Source organism: Pristis pectinata, chromosome 3 (genome assembly GCF_009764475.1).
Source record: "Pristis pectinata isolate sPriPec2 chromosome 3, sPriPec2.1.pri, whole genome shotgun sequence".
In the NCBI taxonomy this organism is placed as follows: Eukaryota; Metazoa; Chordata; class Chondrichthyes; order Rhinopristiformes; family Pristidae; genus Pristis; species Pristis pectinata.
The window spans coordinates 3,782,795-3,802,643 of record NC_067407.1 but is presented as its reverse complement, the minus strand read 5'-3'; the positions used below and the strand labels follow the sequence as shown (position 1 = coordinate 3,802,643).

At 47.2% G+C, this 19,849-nt stretch overlaps 1 protein-coding gene across 1 annotated transcript in view; it reads left to right on the top strand.

The window, feature by feature from the left end:
* LOC127568907 (atrial natriuretic peptide receptor 2-like) overlaps positions 1–19,849 on the top strand; it is a 138,594-nt gene that overhangs the window by 83,707 nt on the left and 35,038 nt on the right. Inside the window, exons 15-21 of the mRNA XM_052013163.1 lie at positions 1,472–1,520; positions 1,616–1,723; positions 7,738–7,857; positions 8,986–9,079; positions 9,178–9,265; positions 10,652–10,791; positions 16,720–16,872. Coding sequence (XP_051869123.1) covers positions 1,472–1,520; positions 1,616–1,723; positions 7,738–7,857; positions 8,986–9,079; positions 9,178–9,265; positions 10,652–10,791; positions 16,720–16,872 — 752 coding nt within the window. The remainder of the gene's footprint in view (positions 1–1,471; positions 1,521–1,615; positions 1,724–7,737; positions 7,858–8,985; positions 9,080–9,177; positions 9,266–10,651; positions 10,792–16,719; positions 16,873–19,849) is intronic.

The following is a 19,849-nucleotide window of genomic DNA, read 5'->3' as shown; positions in this document are numbered from 1 at the left end:
TCCTCTCCAAAGAGAAAAGCCCCAGCTCACTCAGCCTATCCTCATAAGACATGCTCTCCAATCCAGGCAACATCTTGGTAAATCTCCTCTGCACTCTCTCTAAAGCTTCCACATCCTTCCTATAATGAGGCGACCAGAACTGAACACACTACTCCAAGTGTGGTCTAACCAGAATTCAATATTAAAAGACTAATCCATTTGCCCTGTCATAAATTGGTAAATTTAATTGCTAAATTGGTTTAGTGTTGTCACATATACTAAGGTGATGTGATGAAATGATCTGTATGGATGGCATGCAAAACAATGTTTTTCACTGTATCTTAGTACATGTGACAATAACAAACCAACTTACCAATTCACATTCTCATATATCTTTGCACTCTTTCCAACGTAATGATATCTTTCCTATAACAGTATGACCAAAACTTTACACCAAAACTGATCTGCAAATATTTTAAATGTACCATAAATTGTATTTATTTTCATGTAGTTAAGTAACGTCAGCTATCAACCTTTTCCCAGGGAGGGGGTGCTAAAAACAAGAGGGCATAGGTTTAAGATCAGGGGCGAGAGATTTCAAAGGGACATCAGGGGCAGCTTCTTCACGCAAAGGATGGTACGTATTTAAGATATTTACTTAAGATAAGATATTTATTTATTAGTCATATGTACATCGAAACACATAGTGAAGTGCGTCTTTTTGCGTTACTGAGAGTGTACTGAGTGTCTCCACACTTACGGCGCCAACATAGCATGCCCACAGCTCCTAACCCGTACGTCTTTGGAATCTGGGAGGAAACCGGAGCACCTGGAGAAACCTATGCAGACATGGGGACAACGTATAAACTCCTTACAGACAGCGGCGGGAATTGAACCCAGGTCGCTGGTGCTGTAATAGCATTACGCTAGAAATAGTGGTTGAGGGAGGCATGTTGGCAACAGCAGCCTGAGGGCACGTACCACCAGACTTAAGAACAGATTCTACCCCACTGTGATAAGACTATTGAACGGTTCCCTTATATGATGAGATGGACTGTGAGCTCATGATCTACCCTGTTGTGACTTTGCACCTTATTGCACTGCACTTTCTCTGTAGCTGTGACACTTTACTCTGTACTGTTATTGTTTTTACCTGTACTACATCAATGCACTCTGTACTAACTCAATGTAACTGCACTGTGTAATGAATTGACCTGTATGATCGGTATGCAAGACAAGTTTTTCACTGTACCTCGGTACAAGTGACAATAATAAACCAATACCAATACCAATTTAAAAGCCATCTAGATAAGTCCATGGACAGGAGAGGTTTAGAGGGCTATGGGCCAAAAGTGGGCAGATGGGACCAGCTTAATGGGCAACACAGTCGGCATGGACGAGTTGGGCCAAAGGGCCTTTTTCCGTGCTGTATGACATGATGACTCTCTAACTTGCTCATCCTTTACAAAGTCTGTATTGTTTGTCTTTACAGCTACTCTATAATACTGCTTCAAATTGCAACACGATGTGATCCAGTGCCGGTATGTATGATGCTTTCTTGATTCCCAGCTTGTACGATGCAACTCATGTCCCATAATCACTGAAACAACACCGCAATTACCCATTGTGTGTCCAGGGCGATGTTGATCTGGGCAAGGTTGAGCTGACCTGGCGTCCTAATCTTCCCAAAATTCACGCTGGAAAGTCCGACAGCGATTGTCCAACACAGCAAGACTACGATGAGGTAACACATCAGAACTGTGAAACTAGGTCTTCTACACTGTATAAAGGACCACCTCAGGTTTGTTTAAACAGAACATTTGAACCAAGTGATCACACACCAAAGCAGTTAGTGTTTTCACCCAGAGGTAGAAGTGTCCGCTCAATAGGTTGAGCGAGCTAGGGCTTTTCTCTTTGGAGAGACGGAGGATGAGAGGTGACTTGATAGAGGTGTACAAGATGATAAGAGGCATAGATCGAGTGGACAGTCAGAGACTTTTTCCCAGGGCGACAATGGCTAACACGAGGGGACATAATTTTGAGGTGATTGGAGAAAGGTATAAGGGGGATGTCAGGGGTAAGTTTTTTTACACATAGAGTGGTGGGTGTGTGGAACGCACTGCCAGCAGAGGTTGTGGGGGCAGATACATTAGGGACATTTAAGAGACTCTTAGATAGACACATGAATGATAGAAAAATAGGGGGCTATGTGGGAGGGAAGGGTTAGATAGATCTTAGAGCAAGATAAAATGTCGGCACAACATTGTGGGCCGAAGGGCCTGTACTGTGCTGTAGTGTTCTATGTTCTACGTTCTATGTAATAGTTGGTGATATTTAACTTCCCTAATATTAACTGGGACTGCCTTAGTGATAAGGGGTTGGATGGGGCAGAATTTGTAAAGTTTTCTGAAGCAATATGTTGATGTCCCCACTAGAGAGGGGTCTACACTTGGCCTCCTCTTAGGAAATGAGGGGAGCACTTTGGGACCAATGAGCACAATTCTACTGGTTTCAAGATAGTCCTGGAAAAAGATAGAACTGGTCCTTGCGCGGAAGTCTGAAACTGGGGGAAGCTTAATTTTGATGGTATCAGACAGAAGTTGATTGGGAGAGACAGCTTGCAGGTAAAATGACCGGGCAAGTGGGAGGCTTTTAAAGGTAAGATATGAAGAGATCGAAGCCAGCATGCTCCTGTTGGAATGAAGAGCAAGGCTGGCAAGATTAGGGAACCTTGGTTGGTGAGGGTTATTGAGGGTCTGGTCAGGGCAAAGGAGCCGTACATTAGGTATGGGCAGCTGGGATCAAACGAGGAGTATAAGGGATGTAGAAGTGCACTTAGGAAGGAGATTAGGAGGGCAAAATGTGACCCTGAGATATCCCTGGCAAGAGAAAGGGACCTGTCCTGATGTATCCTAGGAAGCAAGGGGAGAAGTTGCTGGGGCCCTGGGAGAGGATTAGAGAATTGGAGAGAACTGTTCCATGGTCCACCGCCCTCTCCCATCAGATTCCATCTTTTTCAGCAACACACACAGGTCAGGCAGCATCTACGGAGGGAAATGAACAGTCGACGTTCCGGGTCGAAACCCTTCATCAAGACAGGAAAGGAAGAGGGGAGAAGCCAGAATAAGGTGGGGGGGGGAGGGGGAGGAACACAGGCTGGCAGGTGACAGGTGAGTCCAGGTGAAGGGGGGGGAAGGTAGGTGGGTGGGGGACGGGGATGAAAGGGAGTGATGTGAGAAGCTGAGAGGTGATGGGTAGAAGAGGCGAAGGGCTGAAGAAGAAGGAGTCCGGTAGGAGAGGGCAGTGGACCATCTTCTTCAGCCCTTTGTCACTTCCACCAATCACCTCCTAGCTTCTTACATCATTCCTACTCCCTCCCCCCTGACCTGACCACCACCTCCCCTCACCTGGATCCACCTATCACCTGCCAGCTCTCGTTTCACCTCCTCCCCCCACCCTTTTCTGCCGGTTACCTCCCCTCTTTCTTTCCCGTCCCGAAGAAAGGTCTCGGCCCGAAACGTCGACTGTCCGTTTCCCTCCATAGATGCTGCCCGACCCGTTGAGCTCCTCCAGCATTTTGTGTGCATCGCTTCAGATTTCCAGCATCTGCAGTCCTTTGTTTCCCAGGTATTGTCTGCATGGTCTTTAGCAAGGCCTTTGACAAGAACCCACATGGTAGCTGGTCTGGAAGGTGAGGATCCTGGATGATTGTTTGTGATGTACGTAAATGACCTGGATGAGTATGTCGATGGGAGGGTCAGTAAGTTTGCAGACAATACCAAGATTGGTGGAGTTGTGAATAGTGTAGAAGACCGGCGATGGATACAGCGTGATATAGATCAGCTGCAGATGTGGGCAGAGAAATGGCAGATGGAGTTTAACCCGGATAAATGTGAGGGGTTGCACCTTGGTGGGACTAATGTCAAGAGGCAGTACACTCTTAAGGGCAAGACCCTTAACAGTGTTGAAGACCAGAGAGACCTTGGGGTGCAAAACCATGGCTCACTGAAAGTGGCTACACAGGTAGATAGGGTGGTAAAGAAGGCTTATGGAATGCTCACTTTCATTAATCGAGGTATTGAGTATAGGAGTCAGGAAGTTATGATGCATCTCTATAGAACTCTGGTTAGGCTGCATTTAAAGTATTGCATACATTTCTAGTCACCTCACTACAGGAAGGATGTCGAGGCTTTAGAGAGGGTGCAGTGGAGGTTTACTGGGATGCTGCCTGGATTAGAGGGCATGTGCTATCAGGAGAGGCAGGACAAACTTGGGCTCTTTTCTCTGGTGCGGCGGAGGATGAGGGGTGATCTGTTGGAAGTGTATAAAATTATGAGGGGCATAGATAGGGTGGACAAGCAATATCTTTTTCCCATTATTGAGCGATCCAATAGCAGAGGGCACGCATTTAAGGTGAGAGGGGGTAGGTTCAGAACAGACGTGAAGGGTACGTTTTTTACTGGGAGAGTGGTGGATGCCTGGAATGCGTTGCCTGATAGGGTGGTGGAGGCAAATTCATTGGCTGCTTTTAAGAGGGGCTTGGATGGGCAAGTGAATGAGAGGAAAATGGAGAGATATGGGCATTCTGTAGGTGGGAGGGATTAGCTATGTCAGCACAACATTGTGGGCTGAAGGGCCTGTTCTGTGCTGTACTGTTCTATGTTCTATGTCACATAGGATCCAGGGTAAGCCAGCCAATTGAATACAAAATTGGCTTGGTGGTAGGAGGCAGAGGGTGGTAGTGGAGGGTTGTTTTTCAGAGTGGAGGTCAGTGGCCAGTGGTGTGCCGCAGGGATCGGTGATGGGTCTCCTGACGTTTGTCAGATATATTGATGATTTGGATGAGAATATTGGTAGAATGACTAGTAAATTTGCAGATGACACCAAAATTGGTGGTGTGGTGGACAGTGGAAAAGGTTGTCTAAGGTTACAAGATATTGATCAGCTGGGACAGTGGAAAAAGCATGGGTGATGGAATTTAATTCCGACAACTGCAAAGTGATCCATTTGGGAAGTTAAACCAGGCCAGGACATGGCAGTACCCTGGGGAATGTTGTTGAACAGAGAGACCTTGGTGTATAAGTACATAGATCCCTGAAAGTGGAAACACAGGTAGATAGGGTGGTGAAGAAGGTGTATGGCATGCTTGCCTTCATCAGTCAGGGCTTTGAGTATAAGAGTTGGGACATCAGGTTACAGTTGGGCAAAACATTGGTTAGGCTGGGCTTGGAGTTTTGTGTACAGGTTATTGGAAAGACCTGATTAAGCTAGAGAGGGTGTGGAAAAGATTCACAAGGGTGTGGCCTGGATCGGAGGGCTTGAGTTCTAACAAAAGATTGGATAGGCTGGGACTGTTTTCCCTGGAGTGAAGGAGGCTGAGAGGTGATGTGATAGAGATGTGTAAAATCACAAGAGGCATAGACAGGATAGATAGGGCAGGCACGGTAGGGTAGCAGTTAGCGTAACACTATTACAGTGCCAGCAACCCGGGTTCAATTCTGGCCTCTGTCTGTAAGGAGTTTGTACATTCTCCCTGTGTCTGCGTGAGTTTCCTTTGGGTGCTCTGGTTTCCACCTACATTCCAAAGGCGTATGGGTTAGGAAGTTGTGGGCATGCTATGTTGGCGCTGGAAGCGTGGCGACACTTGCGGGCTGCCCCCAGAGCATTCTGCACAAAAGATGTACTTCACTGTGTGTTTTGATGCACATGTGACTAATAAAGATATCTTATCTTATCTTACCTTGTAAATAGCCACAGTCTTAACCCTGAGGTTGGGGAGTCCAAATCAAAAGGTCATAAGTTTGTGGTGACAGGGAGATGGTTTAAAGGGGATCTGAGGGGTAAATTTTTCACACACAGAGTAGATGGTGTCTGGAATGAGCTGCCAGAGGAGGAGGTGGAGGCAGGAACAGGAACAACATTCAAGAGGCATCTGGACGGGTACTTGAATGAGCAACACACAGAAGGATGTGGAATTGATGTAGGCAGGTGGGATTCATCTAGATAGACATGATGGTCAGCATAGATGTGTTGGACTGTTTCTATGACTCTAGAGAGGGCACAACATAGCCCGCACAAGATGGGAGATGGGGGAACATTGCTTTAAGGCAGTGAGTTGTTGTAGTCTAGAATGCATTGGTGTGAAAAGCCAGAGAAGCCAGATTGGTCCATAACTAGAGTATGGTGCACAGTTCTGGACACCACACTGCAGGGAGGATGTGATTACCCTGGAGGGGGTGCAGAGGAGATTCACCAGGATGTTTCCTGTGATGGAGTGCCTCAGTTATGAGGAGGAACTGTATTGGCTGGGTTTGCTTTCATTGGAGTGGAGGAGGGGAATCTGATGGAGGTGTATACAATTGTGAGGTGCATAAACAGGTTAGAGAGTAGGAATCTTTTCCCTGGAACAATTGTCTAAAATTAGAGGGCATAGGTTTAGGGAGTTAAGAAGCAAAGAGGGGATCTGAGGACCAATTAGTTCCACCTGGAGAGTGGTTGGAATCTGGAACATACTCCCTGATGGCTCTTGTAACTTTGGAATTGGAATTGGTTTATTATTGTCACATATTGCCTTGCATACCGTTCATACAGATCAATTCATTACACAGGGCATTGAGGTAGTACAGGGTAAAACAATACAGAATGCAGAATAAAGTGTCACAGTTACAGAGAAAGTGCAGTGCAGGCAGACAATAAGGTGCAAGGTCATAAAGAGGTAGATTGTGAGGTCAAGAGTCCATTTTATTGCACATCTAAGATGTATCTAGACAAGCACCTGAATCACTATGACAGAAAAGGCTATGGACCAAGTACTGGTAAAGGAGATTGGTGTAGATGGGTGCTTGATGGTTGGCATGGGCAAATTGGGCTGAAGGGTCTGTTGCTGTGCTGTATTGCTCTATGATTCAGATTCAATAGGGATTAGTTTTACAGGATTAATAGAATGTTGGTTGTTAAGAGCATTGAGGCATCCGGAATTGGTGCAGGAAAGTAGCACTGAGGCAGCAGTTCAGCAGTGATCTGACTGAATGCAAGAGTCAGGTATCAGGAGAAGATCCTACTTTAACATCAGCCTCTTACATTCCACAGTGAACTCAATAAAGTCTTGAAATGAAAAACACCCCACAGGATGACAAGGAAAGAACAGGCAGTCAGAGACCAAATGGAAGGCTGTCCCAAAGAACTGGCACAGGCATGATGGGCTGATTGGCCTCCCTCTGTCTTGGTGTCATTGTTGGACACCAGCCACCCCTACTTGGACTCTGTTTTACCTCTTGTTGTCTTGGTGAAGCAGCCAGCATAATCAAAGACCCCACCCACCCAGGTCATTCTCTCTTCTCTCGTCTACCATCGGGTAAAAGATACAGGAGCCTGAGGGCACGTACCATCAGACTTAAGGACAGCTTCTATCCCACTGTGATAAGACTATTGAACTGTTCCCTTATACAATGAGATGGACTATGACCTCACGATCTACCTTGTTGTGACCTTGCACCTTATTGCACTGCACTTTCTCTGTAGCTGTGACACTTTACTGTTATTGTTTTTACCTGTACTACCTCAACGCGCTCTGTACTAACTCAATGTAACTGCACTGTGTAATGAATTGACCTGTACGATCAGTATGCAAGACAAGTTTTTCACTGTACCTCAGTACAAGTGACAATAATAAACCAATACCAATACCAATACTCCCAAAAATTCTTCACTTGGTTTCAAATGTCATCTTTATATAATCCTCTGTTTTCTTTTTAAAAGTTGATAAAGAAGTGTTGGGCTCACAATCCTCTCCTGAGGCCGACGTTTGAACAAGTTAAGAAGATGCTTGAGAAAATGAATCCCAATAAAGTCAGCCCAGTGGATATGATGATGAATTTGGTAAGAACATGACGTTGCATCCTTCTCCTCTGGTTGGTCAGGTGATGGGCCAGTAGTTACTCAGCTGGGATCTGGGGCCACTCTCACTGGCCCACAGCATCTGCCACACCATCAGCCTGGTCTGGATAGGACAGGGTGTCCAATGGGTACCGCTCCCCAAATCACACCTGACTGACAGCTGGCAAAGCCCCGCCCCCCGATTTGAATTCTGTGTAAACTGCAGGTGACTTTTAACAATTTTTAATTGGCATTCAGAGTCATCTAAAAATAATTGATATTGAAGATAAAGTTTTCTTTGTAAAGATAAAGGACTGGACCTCCCGATGCCTGAAATGTGCAGGTTGTCTCATGAGGAATGGTTGGACAGGCTTGGTGTGAGTTTGAAGGGGTGAGAAGGGACGATAACAACACTGAAGACCCTGAGGGGTCTCGATAGGGTGGGTGTGGAGAGGATGTGTCCTCTTGTGGGAGAACCGGAGTGGGGCGGGGGTCACTGTTTGAGAAGACAGAGATGAGGTGCATTTTAGTTCCCGGAGAGTTGTGAGTCTTTGGAACTCTCTTCTGAAAAAGACGATGGAAGCAGAGTCTGGAAAAGTTGTAAAGACAGAAGGGAAAAGATTCTTGATGAATGAAGGGGGGGGGGTGAAAGATTGCTGGGGTAGACGGTAATGTGAAACTGAGGTAACCATGAGATCAGCCATGACATCATGAAATGGTGAGATAGGTTCGAGGGACCAAGTGGCCTACTCCCAGTTCATGTGTTTGGGTGAGTAAGGCTCAGATCTTCCCAATCAGTTTATTTTAGAATAATAAAGTCCTGGGACTCCTGACTTTACAGTGCTTCTGGGATCTGCATTCTGTTGCTGGAAGTGGTTGAGAGAGGTACAATAACAACATTCAACAATTGGACAGGTGCATGGATAGGAAAGGTTTTGAGGGTTGTGGGTCAAATGCAGACAGATGGGACAAGCTTGGTGGGCACCATGGTTGGCATGGACCAGTTGGGCCGAAGGGCCTGAGTAGTCCGTGCTGTACGACACTGTGACTCCATGCCTCGATCTGCTTTTGCTAAAATGACCAATTGGCTCTCAGCAGCCAATCAGCTTACAGAGCCGCCCCTTGTTTCAGATGGAAAAGTACAGCAAGCACTTGGAAGTTATTGTGGCTGAAAGGACCCAGGACCTGCTCCAGGAGAAGCAGAAGACGGACTCCCTCCTGTACAGTAAGGACACTCGGCTCGTCCCCCACCTGCCCGCCCATTGTTCTGAGCCAACGTTCAGGCTGCTTGTAACCTGATGGGTTAATGTGCTGTGTCTCCAGGCATGTTACCAAGAGCAGTGGCTGATGATCTTCGTCAGGGGATTGCTTCCGAGGCACAAAGTTACTCCAACGCCACCGTCTACTTCAGGCACGTTAGCTCGGTGTTGTGGGTTAATTCTGTGGTGTGACGGGGACAGTGTGTTTGCTGGGCTCACATTACTGCAGCTGCCTCGACAGTCTGTGGGAACCTTTGACTTCTAACGGACGCCTTAAACCTTTGCTGCAAGCTCTGGAGGTTCATTTGGGGTAACGTTAAAACCCGATCTGGCCACAGTCAATCCCAACACAGCCATGGCCAATCCCAACCAGGTCTGGCCAATCCGTATCCAACCCAAGCAGGCTCCATCCCTAGTCCATGCAGCCACAACCAATCCCAACCTTGCCAAATCACAGATAATCGTCACCCAGGCATGGCCAATCCCAAGCAGAACCACCACAGCCAATCTGCATCTAATCAAAGCACAACCAATCCCAACCCACTCACAGCCAATCTTAAACTGATTCAACCATGGGCAGTCCCAATGCAACCCAGCCACTGCCAATCCCAACTCAATCCGACCACTTTAAGATATCTTTATTAGCTACATGCACATCAAAACACACAGTGAAATGTATCTTTTGAGTAGAGTGTTCTGAGGGCAGCCCGCAAGGGTCGCCACGCTTCCGGCGCCAACGTAGCATGCCCACAACTTCCTGACCCGTACGTCTTTAGAATGTGGGAGGAAACCGGAGCACCCGGAGGAAACCCACGCAGACATGGGGAGAACGTACAAACTCCTTACAGACAGCGGCCGGAACTGAACCCGGGTCGCTGGCGCTGACAGATGATCCGTAACAAACCTGGCACAGCCAATCTGCATCCAATCCAAACATGGAGGTGTGGTGGGCCAGTTGTTCTGCCAACACCTCATCCCAGAGTTGCTGATTCTTGCTGATGTACTCCTTATCACCGGATCTCTTCTTCCAAAAACCCCACCCCACAGACATGTCATTGGTCAGTCAATACTTCCATCTGTAATGCTCCACCTTCCCAACATCTGGAGAACAAACAAGATCTTCCCCAAGCAAACATGGACAATCCCAACCTGAAATAAGCATGGCCAACATGTCTTCAGCCCAAGCACGGCCAAATCCCATTCTGACTGTGGACAATCCAAACCAGGCTTGACCAAAGGACTTAGAACATAGGCATCGAAGACAGAAATTACAGCACAGGAACATGCCCTTCGGCCCACGATGTCTGTGCCAAACGCGATGCTGAATTAAACTAAATCTCTTCTGCCTGAACGTGATCCATATGGCTCCTTCCCCCATATTTATGTGTCTGTCTAACAGCCTCTTAAGCACCACAATTGTATCTGCTTCCACCACCAGCCCTGGCAGCCTGTTCCAGGCACCTAAATCTAATCCCTGCTCCCTCGGCTCTGTTTGTTGGGACACTGATTCCAGTAACAGTTCTGTTCACTTCTTGCAGCGATATTGTCGGCTTCACCCAGTTGTCCAGTGCCAGCACTCCTTACCAAGTCGTGGACTTCCTCAATCGTCTGTACACCACCTTCGATGACATCATCGACAACTACGACGTCTACAAGGTCGAAACAATTGGAGATGCTTGTAAGTGGACGATTTAATCAGAGCCATTTGATTTCCACAGTTGGTCCGGCACACTTTCACGTTTCTGGGCTTTTTAGTTCAAGTTCAAGATCAAGTTACACTTTATTGTCATTCACCCATATGCTATAAAAACACACGGAGGAACGAAATGTCGTTTCCCCCAGACTCACACAACAGAGGACATACATAGAACAGAGGACGTACAATAAACGCAGACAGAAAAATTTTGCAAGTACAAATAGTGCCAAAAACGGTATATACAGAATAAAAAATTAGTGCAAGGTTAGTGCAAAACCGAGTTGGACGAAGAAAATACAGAACTCAGTGTGTTACACTAATTGTATAAACATGTTCAGTAGCAGCCAAAGTTCTTATACACCGTTGTGTAACCCAGGGCTTTTGATGTGGCATTTGTCTGAAACTGGCTCCAGGGTATTCAGGAGCCTGACAGCCTGGGGGAAAAAACTGTTGTACAGTCTAGTAGTTCTGACCCGGATGCTCCGGTACCACTTGTCAGACGGCAGTGGGACAAATAGGTCGTGGGAGGGATGAGAAGAGTCATCTATGATTCTGCAGACCTTGCGTGTGAATCGTGTGTTGTAGGTGTCCAGGATGGAGGGAAGAGGTACTCCAATGACTTTCCAGCTGTACTCACAATTCTCACAATGCTCATTTAAGTGCAGCTTCAATCAAATTTGACAACCTGGTAAGGTTCTGCCTGTATCCCAGAGACCCAGGACGTGGAGCTTGTCTCTTACACCTGTGCACAGAGTGACTCTGGGGCTGTCAGAACTATAGCTCCCATTGCCAGTATAGATCTGACACCAGTTGGGTTTATTTGGGTCACCACAGGTGGGTGTTTCAGTTGTCCAACCCCAATGGGAATACTAAAGACACTGTTTTCATAGAATCATACAGCATGAAAACAGGCCATTCGGCCCAACTCATTCGCACTGACAAGAGGGCATTAACCCCATCACCCAGCCCAGTTGGTACGGCAACTGCTCTGCCTGGGACTGCAAGAAACTGTAGAGAGTTGTGGACACAGATCAGCACATCACGGAAACCAGCCTCCCCTCCATGGACTCTGTCTACACTTCTCGCTGCCTCGGTAAAGCAGCCAACATAATCAAAGACCCCACCCACCCCGGACGTTCTCTCTTCTCCCCCCTCCCATTGGGCAGAAGATACAAAAACCTGAAAGCACGTACCACCATGCTCAAGGACAGCTTTTATCCTGCTGTTATAAGACTACTGAATGGTTCCCTAGTACACTAAGATGATCTTACAATCTACCTTGTTAAGACCTTGCACCTTATTGTCTGCCTGCACTGCACTTTCCCTGTAACTGTAACACTTTATTCTGCATTCTGTTACTGTTTTCCCTTGTACTACCTCAATGCACTGTGTAATGAATTGATCTGTACGAATGGTATGCAAGACAAGTTTTTCACTGTACCTCAGTACATGTGACAATAATAAACCAATTTACCAAGTTACCTCTGACAATAAACTTGAACTTGAAAAGTCTAACAATAATAAACCAATTCCAATTCCAATTCCCTCAGTACACAGCTCTCTATGCCTAGGTGATTCAAGTGCTCATCTAGATACTTAAATGTTGTCAAGTACCCGCTCTTTTATAGATGGAGACCTGCACTAGACTTTCACCTACTGCTTCACTGAATTCTCCAACTACATCTGCGTGAACACCATTGAAAGGTATTCATTTAGGACCTCACCTTTAGCTTTTGGCTCCACGCACAGATTGCCCCTGTTGTCCTTAATGATCCCTATTCTTTTCTCGGTTATTCTTTTGTACTTAATATACTTACAAGAATGCCTTTCTAATCCTGACTGCCATTGATTTCTCATGACCCCTGTCTGAACATAAGAACACAAGAAATAGGAGCAGGAGGAGGCCATCTGGCCTGTCGAGCCTGCTCCGCCATTCAATAAGATCATGGCTGATCTGGCCGTGGACTCAGATCCACCTACCTGCCTTTTTCCCCATGACCCTTAATTCCCCTACCATGCAAAATCTATCTAACTGTGTCTTAAATATATTTAATGAGGTCACCTCTACTGCTTCCCCAGGCAGAGAATTCCACAGATTCACTACTCTCTCGGAAAAGCAGTTTCTCCTCATCTCCGTCCTAAATCTATTCCCCTGAATCTTGAGGCCATGTCCCCTAGTTCTAGTCTCACCTACCAGTGGAAACAACCTTCCTGCCTCTATCTTGTCAATCCCTTTCATCATTTTATATGTTCCAAATCTTCTCTTTAAGTGCCTCCCTCCACTTTTTATAAACCTGACAGTCCTCCCCCCATCACTAGTTCCCTATTTTTGTCATACACTTCCTTCCTTCTCCTTATCCAACCCTCAATACCCCTCGACATTCAGGGTTCCCTGTACTTGTTACCCCGGCTTTTACCCTGACAAGAACATGTTGACCTTGAACTTGCTGTTTCTCCTGTGAAGGCCTCCCACTGAGCAGATGTGGACTTACCTACAGGCAGATGCTCCAGCATCCTTCGTTTCTCCAGGTGCTCCCAATCTACCTTTGCCAGGTCCTCCTTTTTTGTTATTGAAATTGGCCTTGCCCCAATTTAAGACCTTAATTACAGTCCACCCCATCCTTTTCTGCAACCACTTTAAATTATGGTCACTATCTCTTAAATGATCCCGCACTGACGGTCCCTCCACTTGACCAGCTACTTTCCCCAATACAAGGTCCAGTAATATTCCTTCCCTCGATGGTCCATCTACACACTGCATCAAAAACGCTCCGCTGGACACACCTAAAAAATTCTGCCTTTAATACTAAGGCAATCCAGTTAATATTTAGGAAATTGAAATCCCCCAGAATGATAACCCTATTTATAGAGTCACAGAGCACTACAGCACAAAAACAGGCTCTTCGGCCCATCTAGTCCATGCCGACCTGATCTTCTGCCTAGTCCCATCTACCTGCACCCGGACCATATCCCTCCAAACCCCTCCCATCCATGTACCTATCCAAACCTCTCTTAAATGTTACAGTTGAACCCACATCCACCACTTCCTCTGGCAGCTCGTTCCACACTCGCACCACCCTCTGAGTGAAGAAGTTCCCCCTCACATTCCCCTTAAATATTTCACTTTTCACCCTAAACCTATGACCTCTAGTTCTAGTCTCACCCAACCTGAGGGGAAAAAGCCTGCATGCATTCACTCTATCTCTACCCCTCATAATTTTGTATACCTCTATAAGATCTCCCCTCATTCTCCTGCACTCCAGGGAATAAAGTCCTAACTTACTCAACCTTTCCCTATAACTCAGGTCCTCAAGTCCCGGCAACATCCGTGTACATTTTCTCTGTACTCTTTCAAGCTTGTTGATATCTTTCCTGTAGGTAGGTGACCAGAACTACACACAATACTCCAAATACAGCCTCACCAATGTCTTGTACAACTTCAGCATAACACCCCAACTCCTGTACTCAATGCCCTGATTTATGAAGGCCAATGTGCCAAAAGCTCTATGACCCTACCTAACTGTGATGCTACTTTCAAGGAATTATGGATCTATATTCCCAGGTCCCTCTGTTCTACCACACACCTCAGAGCCCTACCATTCACTGTGTAAGTCTTACCCCGGTTTGTCCTCCCAAAGTGCATCACCTCACACTTGTCTGAATTAAATTCCATCTGCCATTTTTCAGCCCATTTTCCCAGCTGGTCAAGATCACGCTGCAAGCTTTGATAGCCTTCCTCGCTGTCCACCACGCCCCCAGTCTTGGTGTCATCCACAAATTTGCTGATCCAGTTTACCACATTATCATCTAAATCATTAACATAGATGATAAACAACAATGGACCCAGCACCGATCTCTGCGGCACACCACTAGTCACAGGCCTCCAGTCAGAGAGAGACAACCATCTACTACCACTCTCTGGCTTCTCCCGCTAAGATAACATTGAATCCAATTGGCTACTTCATCCTGAATGTCAAGCAACTTAACCTTCAGGAACAGCTTCCCATGTGGGACCTTGTCAAAGGCCTTGCCAAATACACCCCATTTTATTGCATCACTCTGATATCTGCCTACATATCTGTTCCTCCATCTCCTATTGACTGTTGGGTTGTCCATAATATACCCCCAGTAAATGACGACACCCTTTCCTTTCCTACTCTCTACCCATTTGGCCTCATTTGAGGAGCCTTCTAGGATATTGTCCCTCAATAATGCAATCTTTGGCTAACCTCCTCCCCTTTTACTTCTCCCTACGTATCGTCTGTTCATAGGCCAAGGGCTAGGGTCCAGTGATCGAACTGCAGCATGACACAGTCCCACACACAATGGGTAAGGTAAGTGACCAGTGAATCGCACTGCGGTCAGGTTCACTGAGTGACGAGAATCCCAGTCCTCGGAGCTCCGGCCTCCTCCAGTTCCAGCCTCGTGCCCACCCCCGACTTTGTTTGGACCACACCTTCCTTCTGTGTTTCTTTCCTTTGGTCATCCAGTGTCCAGCTCGATTTAATAATGCTCCTGTGAACCACCTCGAGATGTTTTTACAATGATGCGGATGCTTTATAAATGCAAGTAGAACATACAGCATACAACAGTGCAGCACAGGAACAGGCCCTTCGGCCCACAATGTTGTGCCAAACTAATTAAACTAGTAATTAAACACCTAACTAAACTAATCCCTTCTGCCTACACAAGGTCCTATCCCTCTATTCTCTGCACATTCATGTACCTATCTAAGAACCTCTTAAATGCCTCTATCATATCTGCCTCCACCACCACCCCAGGCAGCACATTCCAGGCACCCACCACTCTCTGTGTAAAAAACCTGTCCAGCACATCTCCTTCGAACTTACCCCCTCTCACCTTAAATGCATGCCCTCTAGTATTAGACATCTTGACCCTGAGAAAAAGATACCGGCTGTCTGCTCTATCTATGTCTCTGATAATCTTATAAACCTCTGTCAGGTCTCCCCTCAGCCTCCACCACTCCAGAGAAAACAACTCAAGTTTGTCCAACATCTCCTCATAGCACATGCCCTCTAATCCAGGCAGCATCCTGGTGAACCTCTTCTGCTCCCTCTCCAAAGCTTCCACATCCTTCCTGTAATGAGGCGACCAGAACTGAATGCAACACTACAGGTGCGGTCCAACTGGTGTTTTATAAAGCTGCAGCATAGTTTTCCAACTCTTGAACTCAGTGCATTGACTAATAAAGGCAACATACACCTTTATCATATGCCTTCTTTACCACCCTATCAACCTGTGTAGCCACTTTCAGGGAGCTGTGGACTTGGATCCCTGGATCCCTCTGTACATCAACACTGTTAAGAGTCTTTCCATTAACAGTGTACTCTCTCTTTACATCTCACAAAATGCAGCACCTCACATTTAGCTTGGTTAAACTCCACCTGCCGTTTCCCTGCCCATATCTGCAACTGATCTATATCCTTTGCCAGTCTCCTACACTATCCACAACACCACCAATCTTTGTATCGTCTGCAAACTTACTAACCCACCCAGCCACATTTTCATCCAAGTCATTTGTATGTTTCACAAACATTAGAGGTTCCGGTATGGATCCCTGAGGAACACCACTAGTCACAGACCTCCAGCCAGAATAAGTCCCATCCACCACTACCCTCTGTCTTCTACGGGTAAGTCAATTCTGAATCCAAACAGCCAAGTCACCATGGACCCCATGCATCCTAATCTTCTGCACGAGCCTCACATGAGGGACCTTGTCAAACGCCTTACTAAAACCCATGTAGATGTAGGTGATGCTGTCTGCTTGCTCAAACGTCACGTGGTGATTGATCACATGCCTGTGTCCTGGGTGGGATTAAAGGACGGATGAAGGAAGCCCACCAAATGCCAAGAGTTGACGGTTGTGGTCTCGTTTACTTCTCCCCACAGATATGGTCGTTTCCGGGGTTCCCAAAGAAAACGGCCTCAACCACGTGGGCGAGATTGCGAGCATGGCCTTGGATCTGGTTTCTGTCTGCAGGTCCTTTGTGATCCCACACAAGCCGGATGTGAATTTGAAAATCCGGGCAGGCATCCACTCAGGTAACACCTTCTTGGGCAGGAGGCCCCACTGGTCAGTGGTAGAACAAGGGCCCGAACGATGTCAGCTCCGATTTCCTGCCACTTCCTGGGCTGAACTTCCCTCTGGATGGGAATTTGCAGTGAACAGCCCCTTGAGCGACTCAGCTCCGGGGGGGGGTGGGGGTGGGGGGGGGGAGGGAGGAGGTGTGGGGGGGGGGAAGGGTTAGTCTCAGTGGTGGAAGCCCAGGGTGGTGACGATCAGTATCCCACCCCCACTGGACCAACGGTGATGGGCAGCATGATGCAAGTGAGGTGGGAAACAGAATCTCAGCAGACAAGACTGTAAACATGGCATCTCTGTGTCCTCTCACCATGACCCATTGCTAACTCACCCTAACCAGGACCCATCGCTAACTCTCCCTAACTAGGACCCATCCATAATTGAACATAAGGCTTACAACATATAATGCACCATAGCCCGAACCCATTCTTTATTCATGCTGACACCAGGTATAATACTAATGCACCCTACCCCTTAATGCACCCCAGCCCCATCTCTAATCCTTGCATTAATGCACCTTATCCCATCCAAAATGCAGCCTGACATTCACTCCATCTTTAATACATTTTAAGCCTTTTCCGAACGCACCCTAATCCTAACCCTAACGTAACATGGTGAGTCTCTGTACGTGTGCTTGTGAGTTTCGCCATGCAAGAGTCTAAAAGAGGCACATTTGCAAATTGTTAATAGTTGATTGGCTAACGAACAAGCGGAGGTAGGTTTAAGCAGAGCGGCCTTTGTTGAAGTGGACCAGGGTTAGAGTGGAGCACCTGAGGCTTTGGCTCAAGAGGCTTCGGCGAGAGGAGGCGGAGGCTAAGATAAGTCTCTGGTTAGCTTCTTTCTTTCCTTCTTTGACTTTTCCTTTGGTGTCAGGCTAGAGTAGTGAGAATGGCTCCAGGGTCAGTCGTGTGTTCATCTTGTGAGATGTGGGGGTTCTGGGAGACATCCAGTCTCCCTGATAGCTACATCTGCAGGAGGTGCATCCAGCTGCAGCTCCTTACAGACCGTGTTAGTGAACTGGAGCTGCAGCTGGATGACCTTTGGCTCCTACGGGAGAACGAGGAGTACGTAGACAAGAGCTACGGGGAGGCAGTCACTCCGAGGCTGCAGGAGGCAGGTAGCTGGGTGACTGACAGGAGAAGGATGGAGAATAGGCAGGTAGTGCAGAGTACCCCTGTGGTCGTTCCCCTCAATAACAGGTATACCGCTTTGGTTACTGTTGGGGTGGGGGGGGGGGGGGGTGGGAAACGACCTACCAGGCAAAGCTGCAGTGACCAGGTCTCTGGCACTGAGCCTGGTCGTGTGGCACAGAAATGAAGGGGGGAGAAGAGGAGAGCGGTAGTGATAGGGGATTCCATAGTAAGGGGGGGCAGACAGGAGATTCTGTGGACGTGAAAGAGATTCCCGGATGGTATGTTGCCTCCCTGCTTCCAGGGTCAGGGACGTCTTGGATCAGGTCCACAGCATTCTGAAGGGGGATGGTGAACAGCCAGAGGTCGTGGTACGTATTGGTACCAATGACATAAGTAGGAAAAGAGATGAGGTCCTGAAGAAGGAATATAAGAAGCTAGGTAGGAAGCAGAAAAGCAGGACCTCAAGGGTAGCAATCTCTGGATTGCTGCCAGTGCCATGCACCAGTGAGGGTAAGAATAAGATGATCTGGCAGATGAATGCGTGGCTGAGCAGTTGATGCAGGGGGCAGGGTTTCATATTTGTTGATCATTGGGATCTCTTCTGGGGAAGGTACAACCTGTACAAAAGGGATGGGTTACACCTGAACTGGAAGGGGACCAATATTCTAGTGGGCAGGTTTGCTACAGCTGTTGGGGAGGGTTTCAACTAGTTTGGCAGGGGGATGGGAACCCGAGTGATAGGTCAGAGGTTGGGGCAGTTGGTGTACAGGTTGATGCAGCGTGTAGAGAGACTGTGAGGAAGGAGAGGCAGTTGAAAGAGCAAAATTGCAGTCAGTTGGATGGGCTGAAGTGTCTACTTTAATGCGAGAAGTTTCAGGAGCAAGGCTGATGAACTTCGAGCGTGGGTCAGTACATGGAACTATGACGCTGTGGCCATCACAGAGATTTGACTCCCACAAGAGCAGTATTGGCTGCTGGATATTCTGGGGTTTAGATGTTTCAAAAGGGACAGGGACGGGGGTAAAAGAGGTGGGGGAGTGGTTTTGCTGATCATGGACGGTGTCAGAGCTGTAGAAAGGGAGGATGTCCTGGTGGGATCGTCTACTGAGTCAGTGTGGGTGGAAGTCAGAAAGAGAAAGGGAGTGATCACTCTATTGGGAGTATCCTACAGGCCACCCCCAACAATAGCAGCAGAGACACTGAGGAGCAGATCGGGAGGCAGAATTTGGAGAGATGCAAAAGTAACAGGGTTGTTGTGATGGGTGACTTCAACTTTCCTAATATTGATTGGCACCTCCTTAGTGTAAAGGGGTTAGATCAGACAGAGTGTGTCAGGTGTGTCCAGGAAGGATTCCTGACACAGTATGTGGACAGGCCGACTAGAGGAGAGGCCATTCTGGACCTGGTACTGGGCAATGAGCCTGATCAGGTTTCAGATCTCCCAGTGGGAGAGATTTTGGAGACAGTGACCATAAATCCTTAACCTCTACCATAGCCTTGGAGAGGGATAGGAGCAGATGATATGGGAAAGTATTTAATTGGGGGGAGGGGGAATTATGATGCTATTAGGCAGGAATTTGGGATCATAAATTGGGAACAGATGTTCTTGGGGAAGTGCACAATGGAAACATGGAGGTTGTTTAGGGAGAACTTGCATGGGGCTCTGGATAGGTTTGTCTTATTGAGGCAGGGTAAAGATGGTACAATGAAGGAACCGTGGTTGACAAGAGATGTAGAATATCTTGTGAAGAGGAAGAAAGAAGCTTACCTGAGATTTAGAAAACAAGAGTCAGACAGGGCTCTG